The sequence below is a fragment of the Atta colombica genome, unplaced genomic scaffold, assembly GCF_001594045.1.
Source record: "Atta colombica isolate Treedump-2 unplaced genomic scaffold, Acol1.0 scaffold38, whole genome shotgun sequence".
In the NCBI taxonomy this organism is placed as follows: Eukaryota; Metazoa; Arthropoda; class Insecta; order Hymenoptera; family Formicidae; genus Atta; species Atta colombica.
Genome location: NW_017259490.1, coordinates 3,063,050 through 3,077,890, shown reverse-complemented (window position 1 = coordinate 3,077,890; position 14,841 = coordinate 3,063,050). Strand labels below are relative to the sequence as shown.

The 14,841-nt window shown below is 41.5% G+C and overlaps 1 protein-coding gene across 4 annotated transcripts in view; it reads left to right on the top strand.

The window, feature by feature from the left end:
- The window catches only part of LOC108691004 (dachshund homolog 2), a 197,426-nt gene that overhangs the window by 65,677 nt on the left and 116,908 nt on the right, over window positions 1–14,841 (top strand). For 3 of the 4 annotated variants that reach the window (XM_018198603.1, XM_018198602.1, XM_018198600.1), the window contains exon 2: window positions 13,698–13,846. In XM_018198603.1, the coding sequence (XP_018054092.1) occupies window positions 13,698–13,846 (149 nt within the window). The remainder of the gene's footprint in view (window positions 1–13,697; window positions 13,847–14,841) is intronic. The other variant, XM_018198601.1, reaches the window with a different exon arrangement.

Here is a 14,841-nt window from a genome sequence, read left to right as displayed (position 1 = left end):
CTATATATATATATATATATGTGTGTGCGGATAAACACATATGCGCGATTTTTACGCGCACTCGAATGCACTCGAAACACGAGCGCGATCGACGTGACGTTTCCAATCACATAGCCGTCAATTTGATTCGCTGGTGGACAAAATCAGTTATAATTACCGATAATGTCTTCTCTGAAATTTTATACGCGAGTGAATTTTAATATCGCGTTAATTAATTTGAAAATTATTTATAATTTTTTTTTAAATATGATCAACATGACACATGAGGACTGTATAATATGTTGACACTTCACATTTACGATCGCTCTTTTCATAATTTGTTAACGTGCGATAGACATCGAGATATTTTCCAAATTAGCGATGACAATTTTAAGAAACATTTACATCTTAACGCATGTTATCTTCTAATCGATTGTTATAAGACACCTGCGTGCATTTAACATCAAAAGCGAGATAAGTAAACAGGATAGTGTTTGGCTGTATATAGTTAGTTCTGGAATTTGCTTACGTGTGTTTACGGTCGATGACAGTAGGCCCGGGACATCCTTAAATGTCGAGAATCAGGGACCACCAGGGGATTCTTAGATCTCGCGCGGACATTGTTACGGGCCCTGTGGGTAGCCCGGGTGTGTCGGCATGGTTGCGACCGCAGAGGTATCGGAGTGTGGTACGGCACGGGTCAACCGCAAACCGACAACCGTCCACGCGTGCGCTCTCTCTCTCTCGGCTTCTCTCCGACTGGGCACTGGCTGTCACGTGTACTTGTAACAACGCGCGCGCGCACACATTCGCTGTTCGCCGTTACGACGTCGCCGTAAATCTAATTCTCTTGCGATGGACACGTGCTAATAAGAGATGAGAACGATAAGAACGCGGCAACGCAAGATACAGACCCGCTGTTCGTCGGAGACAACTTCGTTTCCGTCTCATCGCGATGTCGAATCAATCGCACGCATCCGCATCGCAGCTTTTGCTCCGCGGAAAAACGATTGCTCGCGGAGAATCTCGAGGTGAGCTGTCTTCTAATTATGAAACCATTTGCGTTATCATCTTATACATTTATTTTTGAGAAATGTAAAATATGTTATTTATATTGGAATCAAACTAACAATATTGTAATAATTTCATCGGAATTATTGGAATAATTACTTCGTTTGTTATTGTAAACGAAAGTTGTTGAATGTGTATTATTTAAGTTATATGTTTTTTTTTGTTTTTCATTTGATATTGATTTATATGCAAAGAGATTTGAATTAGAAATGTGTAGTTTGATGTTTCGGACACTTATTATATTACATGTTTGATTTTTTACTAATAACAAATTAGTTTCTTATAAATCTTTTTGAAAACACATGCTGTAAAAAGTACAATTTAGGCAATAAAAATATAGGATTAATAAAAGAAATCATTAATTAATATCTAATTTTTATAATTTAAAAGAAAGATTTAATATTTAATAATTATTAAATAATAATAAAAAGACAAGAACGTCAAAGTAAAACTGGTTTGAATTTGTTTTTGCAGTGACATTTATATTATTGTCAATTATTTTTATTGTAGTGGAACAATTCTTGTAGTGGAACAATTTAAGAAACTTGATAGATTTTATAAAAATATTAATTTAATCTTTATAATAATTGCAAATATGAACGTAAAATATTCTACAATGAATCTTCTTTTATGAAAATATAAAAATTCCAAATAAAATTATAAACGTTATTAATATAAATTATATTACGTTATTATTAACATAGATTGATCAAGAATTATAAATGATCAGATGTTCTGATTTTTTTTTAAAAAGTCACTAACACAAAAACGTAACTTATATAATCTTATTACTCATTTCTTATTTATTTTATATATTTATTACTAAATGTTGCTTATTTTAAGTAATATAATATAAAATACTGAGATACAATTTAGACCACGCCAACTCTCTTTTACTCTAGTCAATTGAAAGTTAGCGACACATTCGTAATGGCCATGCACCTTTTATTGGCAATAATTTTTCTCTCGAAGAAATATCTCACGATCGATCCCAGATATCAAGTCCGAAATTTATCGTCGAAGAACGTTCCCTTTGGAAACGGGTGATTACTAATGCGCTGCAAAGTCGACGAGAGAAGGAAATGCGAGCAGGTGCGGCGCGGTAATTGCAAACGTTTGATATTTAATTACAATTTACCCGCGCATGCTAGCAACGAAGCCTCTCGACGTCCTCGATGGGATCTCCCTTTAGAAACAAAATATAATTCCCCAATTACTTCAGTGGTTCGCGAATGCGACGTCCTTTGAATTATGGACCTCGACTTAATTACGTTATTAATTATCGCGGTTAAATGCGGAAGACCGCTCGAAATCGGCGGACATTTCACGCACAGTCCGCGAACTGTCGAAGCCGATTAAGCGGCTTGCGAGCAAACTCGGATCCATTTACGCAGTGCAGTGAGAAAAATCCTAAAAGGAGGTGATTTTTCGTTATAAAATGTGTGCCCGCGGGTGCGTTTTATTGCGCAATAAAATCAATTGCGTTACGCGATAACGCGCGTATAATTCACTCGGGATATCCGTGCTCTGCGTGCGCGTACTAATAGTCGTCGCTCGATTTCCATGCGGAAGAAGAGGTTTATGCCGACGTGTACCGGCAATTTTCTCTTTTACGCAAATATTGGATCACCGAAGAACATACGGCTATCGATACAACGATAATAGATGTGCGTCTGCCGTTAATTGATGGTAATTAAGGACTATCTCGTGGATGAAACTATCGCGCGCAACGACTATTCGATCCGAATATGTGCTCCGAGTCGACAACGATTTTGCAATTTAACGACTTAATAAAGCCGCACGAATAACGGGGCGGGAGGAAAAAGAGGATCAGCCTGGAGGAAAGATCGGGTCTCTTCGCCGGTACGAATCTGCCATAAGTCGGCGTGAATTTATACTAGCGTAGAGGTATGCCTTTTTTCCTCCTCGCTGACGACTATCCTCCTTCTCCACCTTATTATTTGAATCTGACACTCGGACATACTTGTAGTGGTCATAAAAACCAGACTAGAGCAGCGAAGGAGCGCAGGAAGGAGGAGGGAGAGAAAGAAGGATCCAAAGACGAGAATCGGCACATCGCAAGGTATTGGTTGCATCGTGTTAGTATGAGAGCTACGACCATGCGGGCCCGCTTTATTATTTATTCCGTAGAGACTCGTAAAAAAGCCTTAGATGCGGATTTATCGTGGATTTATCATGGAAATATTGAAATGAGAGACACTGGGACCAGGAGTCTCATCATGAGAGAGAGAGAAAAAGAGACCGCAACCACCTTTCCCTTTCACCCTATGTCAACATACACACGAGTCACCCACCCCCGCACAGCCCCACTCACACTCGATCTGCCGCACGCCCGCCATCCGACAAAAAGCTGACCACCGTAGTCGCTTTACGAGTCGATATATTTTATTCGAGGTAAGCACCGTCCTCTCTGGCACTTACACCTTCACCCCCCCTGTCTGCCCTGCCCTGCCCGCACCTACCTTCTCTTCGTTCTAAGCCAGTCACGATCCTTCGCATTTGCGAAACTGATATAACAACCAGATGATTTTAGATCGAAGTTTTGATCCGCATGTAATGTCGTTGATCAATAAATTGAGATTTTATCGTGGATTATTCGAAAAGTTCGACTATTCTGGTATAGTCCACGATTTTGTGATGACGATTTGTAACGTGTTTGTATATGTCGTCTGAGTTAAGAAGGAGCGAAATTAAATTCCGCCGACACGTGAAGATTTTGATTGTTATTTTGCCGAAATCGAATCAAAGTTTCTCAACGCGGACGCAACGTTGTTGCCCTCTCCTTCGGGGATAATCCGTGGCCCAAATTGGCAGGATTACGCTCGCCGAAGACTGGGCCACGTCCTCGAGATTGCCGGGATTACGCAGCTATAACGCACGTCGCACGGGTGAGATCTGTCGCGCCCACCACGTGCAAATACAGGTATTATCGAGTATTACGCCGAGTGCGTGTCGTGTGCGTGAAGGAATAACGTCGTAGTCGTCCTCATCGTCATCTCACGGATCGCGCCGAGTGGATTTACTGAAATCGTTCTGGGAAAGAAAGAAAGAAAACCGTCCCTCGCGTCGATATTAAAGGAAAGATAATTCGATCTACAAGAAATAATTCGAAGAGTAAAAGTAATTTACTCGGAGTCAAATTCGCGCCCTATTTCGGGGATGACGGGATCCGTAACCTTTAGTAATATAGATCATATTTTTAGGGTCGTTTGTTCTTCATTCCCAGGAATGGTCATCGCGTGTCTTCTGAAGAAAAAACTATATTTCTGTCAGTGTCAGTAATAGAAATATTTTATATCTTTGCGGGGGTCCTCGAAATTGAAGTCGGTTTACTTCGAACTATGCGTGCAGACTCTCGGAGATAGATATATAATCGCGTTCGTCTATTGATGTCGACATCGACATCGATGATCTCACGCCGCGCCCGTAGTTTCCCACAATTTTTTTTATATACATCATATATGTACATTAATCAAATTCTATATACCGAGCAAACGTAATATGTGTACATTTCGAGTCTAAATGTAAAACGTCCAACTAAAAAACAATTATATTAGGTATACAACTTTGCTTCCGCCGTTTTTTTTCCGAAATTCCGAGGCTTTATTGTAAAAAACTGGTTATACATTTATGATTCAAAGTATTGTCCATCGCTGGCCACTACTTTCTCCCATCTTTCGGATAGCGTACGAATCCCGCGTCGAAAAAACTGGTCATCTTTTAAGGCTATCCACGAATCGATCCAATTTTTTACTTCTTCATAAGACCGGAAGTGCTGGTCAGCCAGACCGTGTGCCATTGATCGAAACAAGTGATAGTCAGAGGGAGCAACGTCTGGAGAATACGGCGGGTGGGGTAGGACTTTCCATTTCAACGTTTCCAAGTATGTCTTGACCACTTTCGCAATATGGGATCGAGCATTGTCATGCTGCAAAATCACTTTATTGTGTCTCTCGTTGTATTGCGGCCGTTTGTCTTTCAATGCTCGGCTCAAAGGCATCAATTGCGTTCGATACCGATCGCCTGTGATTGTTTCAGTCGGTTTTAACAGTTCATAATACACGCCGAGCTGGTCCCACCAAATACAGAGCATGACTTTGGACGTCAAAATCACCGTTCTTGAAGTGTTGAAACCACTCACGACACGTTCTTTCACTAATAGCGGCCTCATCATAAGTATTTGAGAGCATTCGATGAGCCTCAGCCGCAGATTTCTTCATATTGAAGCAAAAAATTAAAACCTCCCGCAAATGACGAGAATTTGGCTCGTAAACTGACATTTTCAATCGAGAATAACTTTATGATGCAGATACAAATCGACTAATGTTTCTATGGGGTTATGTTGACAGATGCCCAAGTTTATTGTATGACGTCTATGATCTATTTATTTCGACCATCACTTACTGCTAAAGTCATCTATAGGAAAACGGCGGAAGCAAAGTTGTATATCTAATAAAACAGCTGAAACAAAAGTTATTGCGATGTCTCACGTGATAATATAACGAGTATTTTTAAATCACTTTTGGTACTATTCGCAATCTATTTTGTAATAAAATCATTTTTTATTTGTCACAGGAAAATGTAGGTATTATCTCTTTAATTCGTGTTACGCGGCTCTTTACCGAAAATATAACTGACGATCATTTCGCGAGATCTTAAAACGCAAGTAGGCCACGTCGAAATGTTCCCCAACGCGGCATGACATAAAAATTAAAATTAGAACCCGAGAAAAGGAGAGAGAAAGAGAAGAAGATGCTCGCGCACCCCAGCGAATATTATGCAAAGCTACGAGCAATAAAAATAACATATTGCAACCGAGAGAGGTATAAGTTTTAATCCAATATTACTAAGATAAGTCTCCGAACCCCCGTTCGGGAGAGAAAAAGATTTCTTTTGTGTAACGCACCCCAGCGTTACATTGTGGTTATTAGAAAGTGTTCTTTCTCTCTTTCTCTCTCTCTTTATCCGGCATAATGTCGAGGGGAGAGACTTCCTTCGTTATTTCTCTTCCGTGTAACGGCACAAGGATGCATAAAATCATCCGCGAACCATATCATATGCGAATGCCTTTTTATTTCCGCACTTGTCTTTCTATCTTACTGAGAAATTCTTGGATTTGAATGCTTACGCTCGCATGGTAATTGGCGAGCGTGGAGGATTGATAGCGGTATATTTCATTACGTTATCTGACCATGAATCGCAACGTGCAACGGGTCTTCGTTAATATTGTTCTGCTATGTCTATAATCAATTAATTTTTTCCCAATTAAACGATAAATCATTATTAAATCGAAATTAGAAATTATAAACGCGATATAATATTACATGCAATCTTCATATCGTATATGATGTACAATACATACGAGGAATATATCTATCTTGGAGTATTCCCTTTTGCCTTTTTCCTGCTCAATGCACAAAATCGGACAAATCCAATCTGACTAACGGTATCGCGCGGGGAAAGCGAGCGAATAGGGAAGAAACATCAGCGGAAACGAAGAGATAGGCACGTGAAATCGAAGGGCGAGTATTACGCGCGTCAGTCATAAAAATTTATAATTTGGAAAATATCGCGCGGTAACGGCGATGGCGCTGGTGGCTGCCGATTTTCGTCCGGTATAGGACGACCGGGTTTATAAAGCGGCAAATCGAAGGACCAAATCGTGGGAGGCGAAGGGGTGAGAAGGGAGGGGGAGGGAGAGGGAGAGGGGGGGGAGCGACGGCGACGACGATAACGGCGAAAGACTTTTGACGAAAATTGAAGTCGTTGTTATGACGGGAATTGCACGCGACGAGGCTTTACGAGGGGACGCTCTCGCCGACGCTTTCGCAAAGTTCCGAAAAAAAGACAGAGCGCGAGAGGATAAGAGAAAGAGAGTGTGATAGAAAGAGAGGACTCGGGGAAACGACAAGAATGGCGAACGAGAGCAGGGACACGCGGAAGAGAACCGGAGAGCGCGCGAAACACGATAATTCGGAAACAGAATGGTTGCTTGTATCATAATATCGGCAGTGGTTCTCAAAATTATGATCATTCTCAGGAAATTGAGATATTTCTTAAAGTTGGCGTAAACGGATATTTAAAAGTTATAAAAGTGACTCGTGCGAAGTGAATAAATTTTTTCACGCGAATTTTAATATTTTGCAGCGATGATACAGAAAAATGTAAGATGTAAACACTAAGCGAATCAACTAATTACATAAAGACCATAGGCAATAAGTAGTAGCAAATAAAAATGTTGATTTACTTATTATTTACTTACTATTTACAATTTTTTTATATCGTAACTTTTATTCTTCTTAACACTAGCCGAGAATGTATCTCTATTGTCATTTTTATAAAAGCTGCCAGTCATAAAAGCCAATTATGTAGCTGAGTTCCCCTAATAATACGCCGTTGACAACCACCGACACAGTTACCAGCAGAATGTAAACGCTCTTAATGTCTGATGACTGTATCGCTTCAAACCAGATGTAAGGTCACACGAAACCTGACTCCACAATATAGATCAAATACGGGGAATAGTACGGAAAAACCGGGGTGAAACTCTATGAGCCATGACTGAATCGGTGCTTTTGTGACGTGTAAGGTCACGTGGCAAAGCGTAAAAGAGCAAGCAGCTCTCATCGAACCTAAATTCGAAACTCATTCGAGTCTCACTAATTCTACTTTGACTATAGTCACATATTCGGAGAGATTCGACTTGTAAAGACTAGACAAAAAATCAACAAAGATCTCGTAAGAAACTCTGTGAGCTCTCTCGAATTCTCGAGTAGTCTACTCGAGTTATTTTCCCATAACCCAATGCGGATGGCCCTTGTTTTCGAGACGCCTCGGAGTATTTGGACAGCGCAAGACGGTAGCGGCAGGATGCGATAAGACAACGGCGCCGTAATTCAAAGATAGTGTCGTGTTTGACTTCGGTATAGTGAGTCCTTTGTAACTTTGTAGCCAATCTCGCGAGAGACAAGGCGCGATATTTGCGCTTGAGTCGTGGCTGGAAACAGGAAACCGACAGCGGGGACACATAAAACCAGTGTAGTTTCGAAATGCCGGTTTCGCGTGCCGGTATTCAAAAATCCATAAAGAAGGAGAGAGAGAGAGAGAGAGAGAGAGAGAGAGAGAGAGAGAGAGAGATTGACTCTTCTACATATTTAAATATTTCTTTAAAAAAAAAAGGTCTGGATGTCTCAGGTATTGTAAAAAATCACAAAAGGAACTTATGAAAGTGAAAATAATCATAACATTCTACAAATAAACTTATATCGGAAAAAAATAAAAATTAGAGTGGAAATGTTAATTTCATTCTCGCGCACAGGATGATATTCATCGTTTTCCAAACATTCCATGTACACGGACGTTAGACGTATATGAGAGACGGCAGTGCAACCGCCGCTGTTGCAGCAACATCAGAGAGCATTTAATCCGGAATACCGAATGCGAGAGCATACCGCCAGCCCCGAGCGATAGATTTGGGCAATGCGCGAGAACGGGGTTGCAACCCTCGTCGGTCCGAAGTGCACCCTATCCCTCGGCGGGCCATTAATAATATACCCATATTGGACACAATTCACCTTGAAATTAACCGGCAGCCGATTGGTAAGCCTGGCCAAATTGACTTCGAAATTGACAATTTACGATCGTTCGCTCGCGCACTTACTCGTCTATCCGTTCATTCGTTCATTCTCTCGTCTCGTTCTACTCTGAACTCTTTTCTGGCGAGCGTCAGGCAGTCATGACGTTGAATTCATCAGAATGCCATCGCATTCGCGATCAAGATTTGTTACACGTCAAGAAATACGCTTATTAAATTATAAAAATCATAATACTATTAATAGTTATTGCGATAAATGTGTTTATGCATATAAATATGTTATCGCGATAAATGTTATATATTAAATTATAATGTATTATGCGATTTTTCAAATATTTCATATCTTAACGATCGGATTCTTAAGACATTTTATTGTTAAAATGCAAATTTTTCTTTCATGTCTGGGAGAGATTTCTTATCTTGATTTGTTAGTAAATGACACCAACTTCCCGTTGTGTTGACAAGACGTCGACAGGAAGGCATCATAAGGAATTCTACAATATGTACCGATTTAATGTGGCGTACAGGTAGATAGGGTCAGGATGGCACTCACGCGATATTCGCATGACAGACCACGCATCTAGTCTACATCTTCTCTTCTCTTTCTGCTCGACACGCTCTTGCCATCGTCATTTCCATCCATCTCTCCCTGAACGTGAAACACGAATGGCAAATATTTGTGTTACAATGTAATCATCGTTCTGCCAATAACGAGCGAGCTTAGTGACGGAAAAAAAAAACAAAATAGCGGAACTCGGTAACGTCAATGGTAACGTGATTCGAGAAAACTAATTAACGTCGCGTTCAACTCCATCCAATTTGTCGTGTGCCAAATGAATTTTGCGAATGGAGAACGCAGGCTGTTTTCTAACAGCATATGCGTTACCTTATTTTCTACCGCAGCGAATATACGCGAATATAAATTAATAACCGTAATTGCGCTTGGGAGAAACGATATTCATATCCGTTCCATTTGTTTCCGTATGAAGGAAGTTTTGGACGACACACAATGGAGGGACCTCTCGCGCATCGATTTTAATGGGGAATTATGGTTGGTTTATCGTCAGAGTTTATCGTAATGGGCGCAGGAACTGTCAGGTGCGGTAGGAATCGCGAGAAAACGCTCACGTTAAATTACATCGAGGTCGATTGCGCGCGGAGCGGTGCCGCGCTTTCCACGGAAGCGGCTGCCGCATAATTAAGACAATTAAGGTACTCGCGCTATAAATCACACCGCGCTCATCTACTTAAGGCTAATATCAGATTGGCAATCTAAGCGAGTACCACTTCCACGTACAGTTAAATACATGCTCGATCTATCTCGTTCCACCGTATTCGCGTAACGCTCGATCGCTTCATTTTTTTTCCGCTCGATTTCGCAAATTCCGTTCGTTTGTTCATTCGAATTCGCCACTCAAAGTTAGCGCGTATTAAAACACAGACAATTCCACCTGCGTCTTACACCTTGATGTCGATCGGACGCCGGACACCTTTCCAGCAGCGAATTCGAATCATGAATTCGATTCGATCGATTCGATTCGATCGGCTCGCTGCGTTTTGTTGCGCCGTGTTTTTTGTCCACGTTGCAACACACGGACTACGCCGGATACGGACGAGCGGAATGGTTGGAAGAATCAAAGACGAATTTCGAAGTCGATAGATCGTTAAACGCCCCATCGCTTACGAAAGCCATGTAATTCCCCGCGAGTCGCGCCGCGCGATGAGTTTCTTTCTCTCTTTCTCCCAGTTTTTTTCTTCCCTCACCCTCCTCCTCTCCCCCCCCCATTTACTTCTGTACGTTTCGTGTGTTGCCTTTTCTTTCTCCTCCACGCATTTCTCCGATCCTTTCTTCCTTTCCTTGCCGATTCCACTGTCGATCTGTCTATTCTTTTTACGCGGAGCGATCTGGTTCTCCGGAGGTGCAACGATCATTAGGGCGGGGAACGATCGAGATCGGGGGGCATAGCACCTGGCCCGATCATCGGCAACTCTTAATGCCCACACGCAATTCCGAATGAGAACCCGGCCAAATACAATACAGAAGTGTGCGCTGCCGGATCTAATCGATCGATCGCACTGCGCCGCGAATAACGTACAAAACGATCGTTTGAGCGATAATTTTCAGCCGTCTAACCGTTTCGACCGTTCGAAAACTATACTCGATGCGACTCGCTTGTGAATTAAGTGCGGCGGACGTCTGTCTTATTCCGGCTGTGTAAATCACGCGACAAGAGACGGGACGGCTCGAGAAGTCGTGAAGTTTTCGATCTTCGATCGTTCATTACGATTACGCTCTAATTGCGGCTTACTCGTGTGTACATGATTTGCACGAGATATGCTGGCACTCGTAAATTCTTCCACGATCGCTCTCGCGGAGACATTTCTGGAGGACAACGTTCTGAGGAGGAAAGCAACCTATATAATTATCTGGAACCTTCTGCAACGGCATTGAAACCACTTTTTTAATAAAATACTTACGATCTGAAAATATCAAGGACAAAGGCCCGAGTAAGTTGATCGCGCGTTTATCGAAGAGAAACTTTTCAAAAATTCTTGTTTTTTACATTATTTATTATTTCAATTTCTTTCCCGTTCTGATTATTTCGTAATAAAAGTTAATTTTCTTTCTATAATAATTACAATCAATATGGCGTAAATTGCCAGCTGAATTCGCCCTGAAAGACGGATCAGTTTTCACGATATAAAATTGAACGAACGGTAGCGCGGCCGTTGTTGCCGCAACGCTTATTTGCGTTTATTAGCGATCTTTTGATTCCTTGGCCAACGGTCTGATCCACGCCCATGGATCAATCGTTGACCCGCCATTGTTTCGCTACATAATGCACGAGATATTGCGTAAATATCTGACTCGGTAGGAGAAAACTTGTAGAGAAACAAATGTATATTACATGCGGAGGATTGTGCTCAGTGCCGTACCTTTCAATCTTTAACAGGTATAAGATAAAAATTTTTAAGATAAAATTTATAAGATAAAAATTTTTTTTTTTTTTTTGCGAATGCACAATCGTTGGATAAATATATCATTTCGACTCACATTAGATTTCTATTTGTTAAGAAAAAGCTTTTAAACCAGCACTGCTCGCGCCGGCCGGCGCCTCGTCTTATTTCGCTGATCGCGCGGCACGCAAACAAATGCGCATTATGCGGGGTCTAAGCGCTCAGAAAGTGCGCTCGTGTTTTCGGTGTAACCTGAAGCTAAGCGGTTTAAGAGATCACCGCCGTATAAACCGGCCGTCTGAGAATCGTCTGGGGATCCCGCGTGCGTGAGAAGCAGCAGTGAAAAAGAGATGGGGCGAGAGACAAGTAGCAAGGCGAAAAAGAATGTCGTAGAGAGTAAGAAAGAGAGGGCGGAAGAAGTGGTAGGAGGATGGTCGAAAACGAAGAGAAGAGAGTAGGATACTGAGGAGGAGATGAGGAAGATTCTGGGCAACGAAGAGGCAAAGTGAGAGAGGGCAAGGCAGAAAGACGGGATGAAAAATTAGATTTACAAATCTGTCTTGACTACTATGAGATTGCTCGCTTACCGGTTAGTGGTGCTCAGCCTTCGTCTCGTTATTTCCCTAACGATTTTTTCCGTGAATAATGTACGGTCGTGTAAAGGATGCATGTATATAATTAAGAAAACGATCCCGAGCCTCTAAAAATGCGTTTCGATTATCTTCGATGTGTCATTCTATCGAAGGCGATTAATTAATCGAAATTTAATTTATCATTTATATGGAGATGCATCATGATGGGAAAAGCTGAGAACGTTCGCGATCGGGTGTTATATTGAGAGTAAAGAAAGGTAACAAGTTCCGGATATTCCCTCGCTAAAGCAAAATGCATCTTTGTGTATATGTACATGTACATGCGTGTATTTCGTGCGTAACGTCCTAGTGTGATGTGAATGCATACGTTGTGTGTGTATGCGTGAGCGCCTCTCTGGCGCCTACCGCCTATGAAAAATGAACCTCCCTCTCCTGAGCGCACCAGTATCATCGTCACTATCGTACAGATTGTTTCAACGGAGATCTTCCTCGTCTACTTCGTCGCCGACAAAGCTCGAAAGGTGCCAGTGACGCTCATCAAAAGAAAACGCCGACCACTCGAAACGGAACTCGATCCTATAATAAAGCACTGAATTTCTGGGAGAATAGATCGCGGAATCTTCCATAAGATTTATTTTTAGACAATCTTGTGAATGCAATGAAAGTCTTTCATAATTTATTACATAATTATTTATTGCATAATTAATTACGCAAGTATTTTGTCGTGTAAGTCTTAAAAGAACTCACGTAATTTCATTCGCCCATTTAATGTTTATATATTCAACCATTCGTGCATGATTTTATCGTATGTTACGTGAAGAAATGTTAATTTAAAGATAATGCGCAAAACTTTGCAAATTTGTTTGTCAGTTTGTCGATAATGAATTTAGAGTGAAAGTCACGTGTTATTTTCACGGTTTTTTCTTTTCCCTTAGTCATGTAAGAGCCCGCTCTCGAAACGTTCACAATCGATCTACGTAGATTAGCCAACAAGACTTTTCAAATTTGTTCCTCGGCTAGTGAGCCGGGTGTTCGTTTAATGGTTCGCGCGGTTTCTTCTGGGATGCCTTTCCTCTCGAGTATAATCTTGAAATCAGGATTTGAGATCCACTCGAGGTGTATTGCAAATAAGACTTATTCACAGAGGAAAGATCAGCAGGCGGTCGTTAAAGAAGTCGTTTCTACATACGTGTCGTGCCACGCAGCAGTTTTCAGTTTCACAATTCACAACTCGATTCGTAATCATTGATAATTCGCAGTTGCGGTATTCTCATTTCTCGCGATACCTAATCGGCCGAGACGATCGTACTAATGAATCGAGAGACTTACTTCCGTGCTTCGCGCGCGAGGGCTGATATTTCTTCCTTAATCTTTTCAACAGATAATCGGTCGCGATGAATATCGCGACCACAACGATCGGGGTAAGACATTACCTCGATGACGGGTGTCTCTAACCACAGTAACTCTCTCTCACTGTACAGCTCCAGGCCAGGAAGACCCCCAAAGAGAGCTTCCGTTGGGCTGAGCCTTGCGGCGAGTCACCTAGCCGCGGCGGCTGGCCATCATCCTCAACACTCCCTGAAGAAGCACAGAATGGACAACGGCGATTATTACGAGAACGGACATCTCGGTGAGTACCCACAATTATTTCATTTAATATGTGTAAAGTTGCCTTAAAATAACATTGGCTACGTTCAACGGACTCAACAGTTGAGTGAGCACTCGCTGCTATTGATGTATCATTCTGCCAGATCTAAAATGTTGATTATATGATCTTAAAAGAATACAATAACAGCGAGTGCTCACTCAACTGTTGAATCCGCTGAACGCAGCCAAGTAATTATATCTTATCGATGAATATATTAATAAGATCAGAGATCTTTAGAATCGTCTCTGCTGTATTGTAATCGTTATTGTCAATTTTAATTCGTTTTATTGAATGATAAAAATGTAAATTTAAATGTTCTGATTTTTTATCGAGATTTTCGCGGAAGAATTTATACGCAGACGGTCGAGCGTGGGGTTATGCCAAATAGAGCACGTACGTGCAAATAGACGTACGTAGCGAGGGCCACGCGCTTGATTACTGCCATCCGTATATACGCTGGCATACGGTGACCCTACCGATCAATTAATTAGGGGAATCAAACACACTTGGAGTGAGCAAATTAACTGCGACTGCACCGTCGTGTTGCGGCCTGCGGTGGCGGTCACCGATGCCCGGGATATCGTACGATCCCTTTACGTACGCAATTGATACTCGCGCTTGTCTTCACATTCCCCATGCCGGATTCCGATCCAGGAAGTTCCTATGCCATTCTCAATTTATCTCGTACCGTTGTTGCATCATTTTGCGCATCGCATCGTTGTACGTAAAATCGTTCATTGATGATCTGATATTTCATTAATTATTAATACTTAGTATTATTAATAACATAACGCAATTAATAGTATTATAATCTCGCATGATTTCGTTCATACTTGCGCGATATTCATCGCTCGCTGGGAACATCCGGAAGATCGATAAACGCGCATACAATATTCATTGGTTTATTTGCGCGGACTCTCTTTGTACTCTTCGATAGCGCTTTGAAGAGTGTCCGTTGGGACGCGCTTATTTCGCAG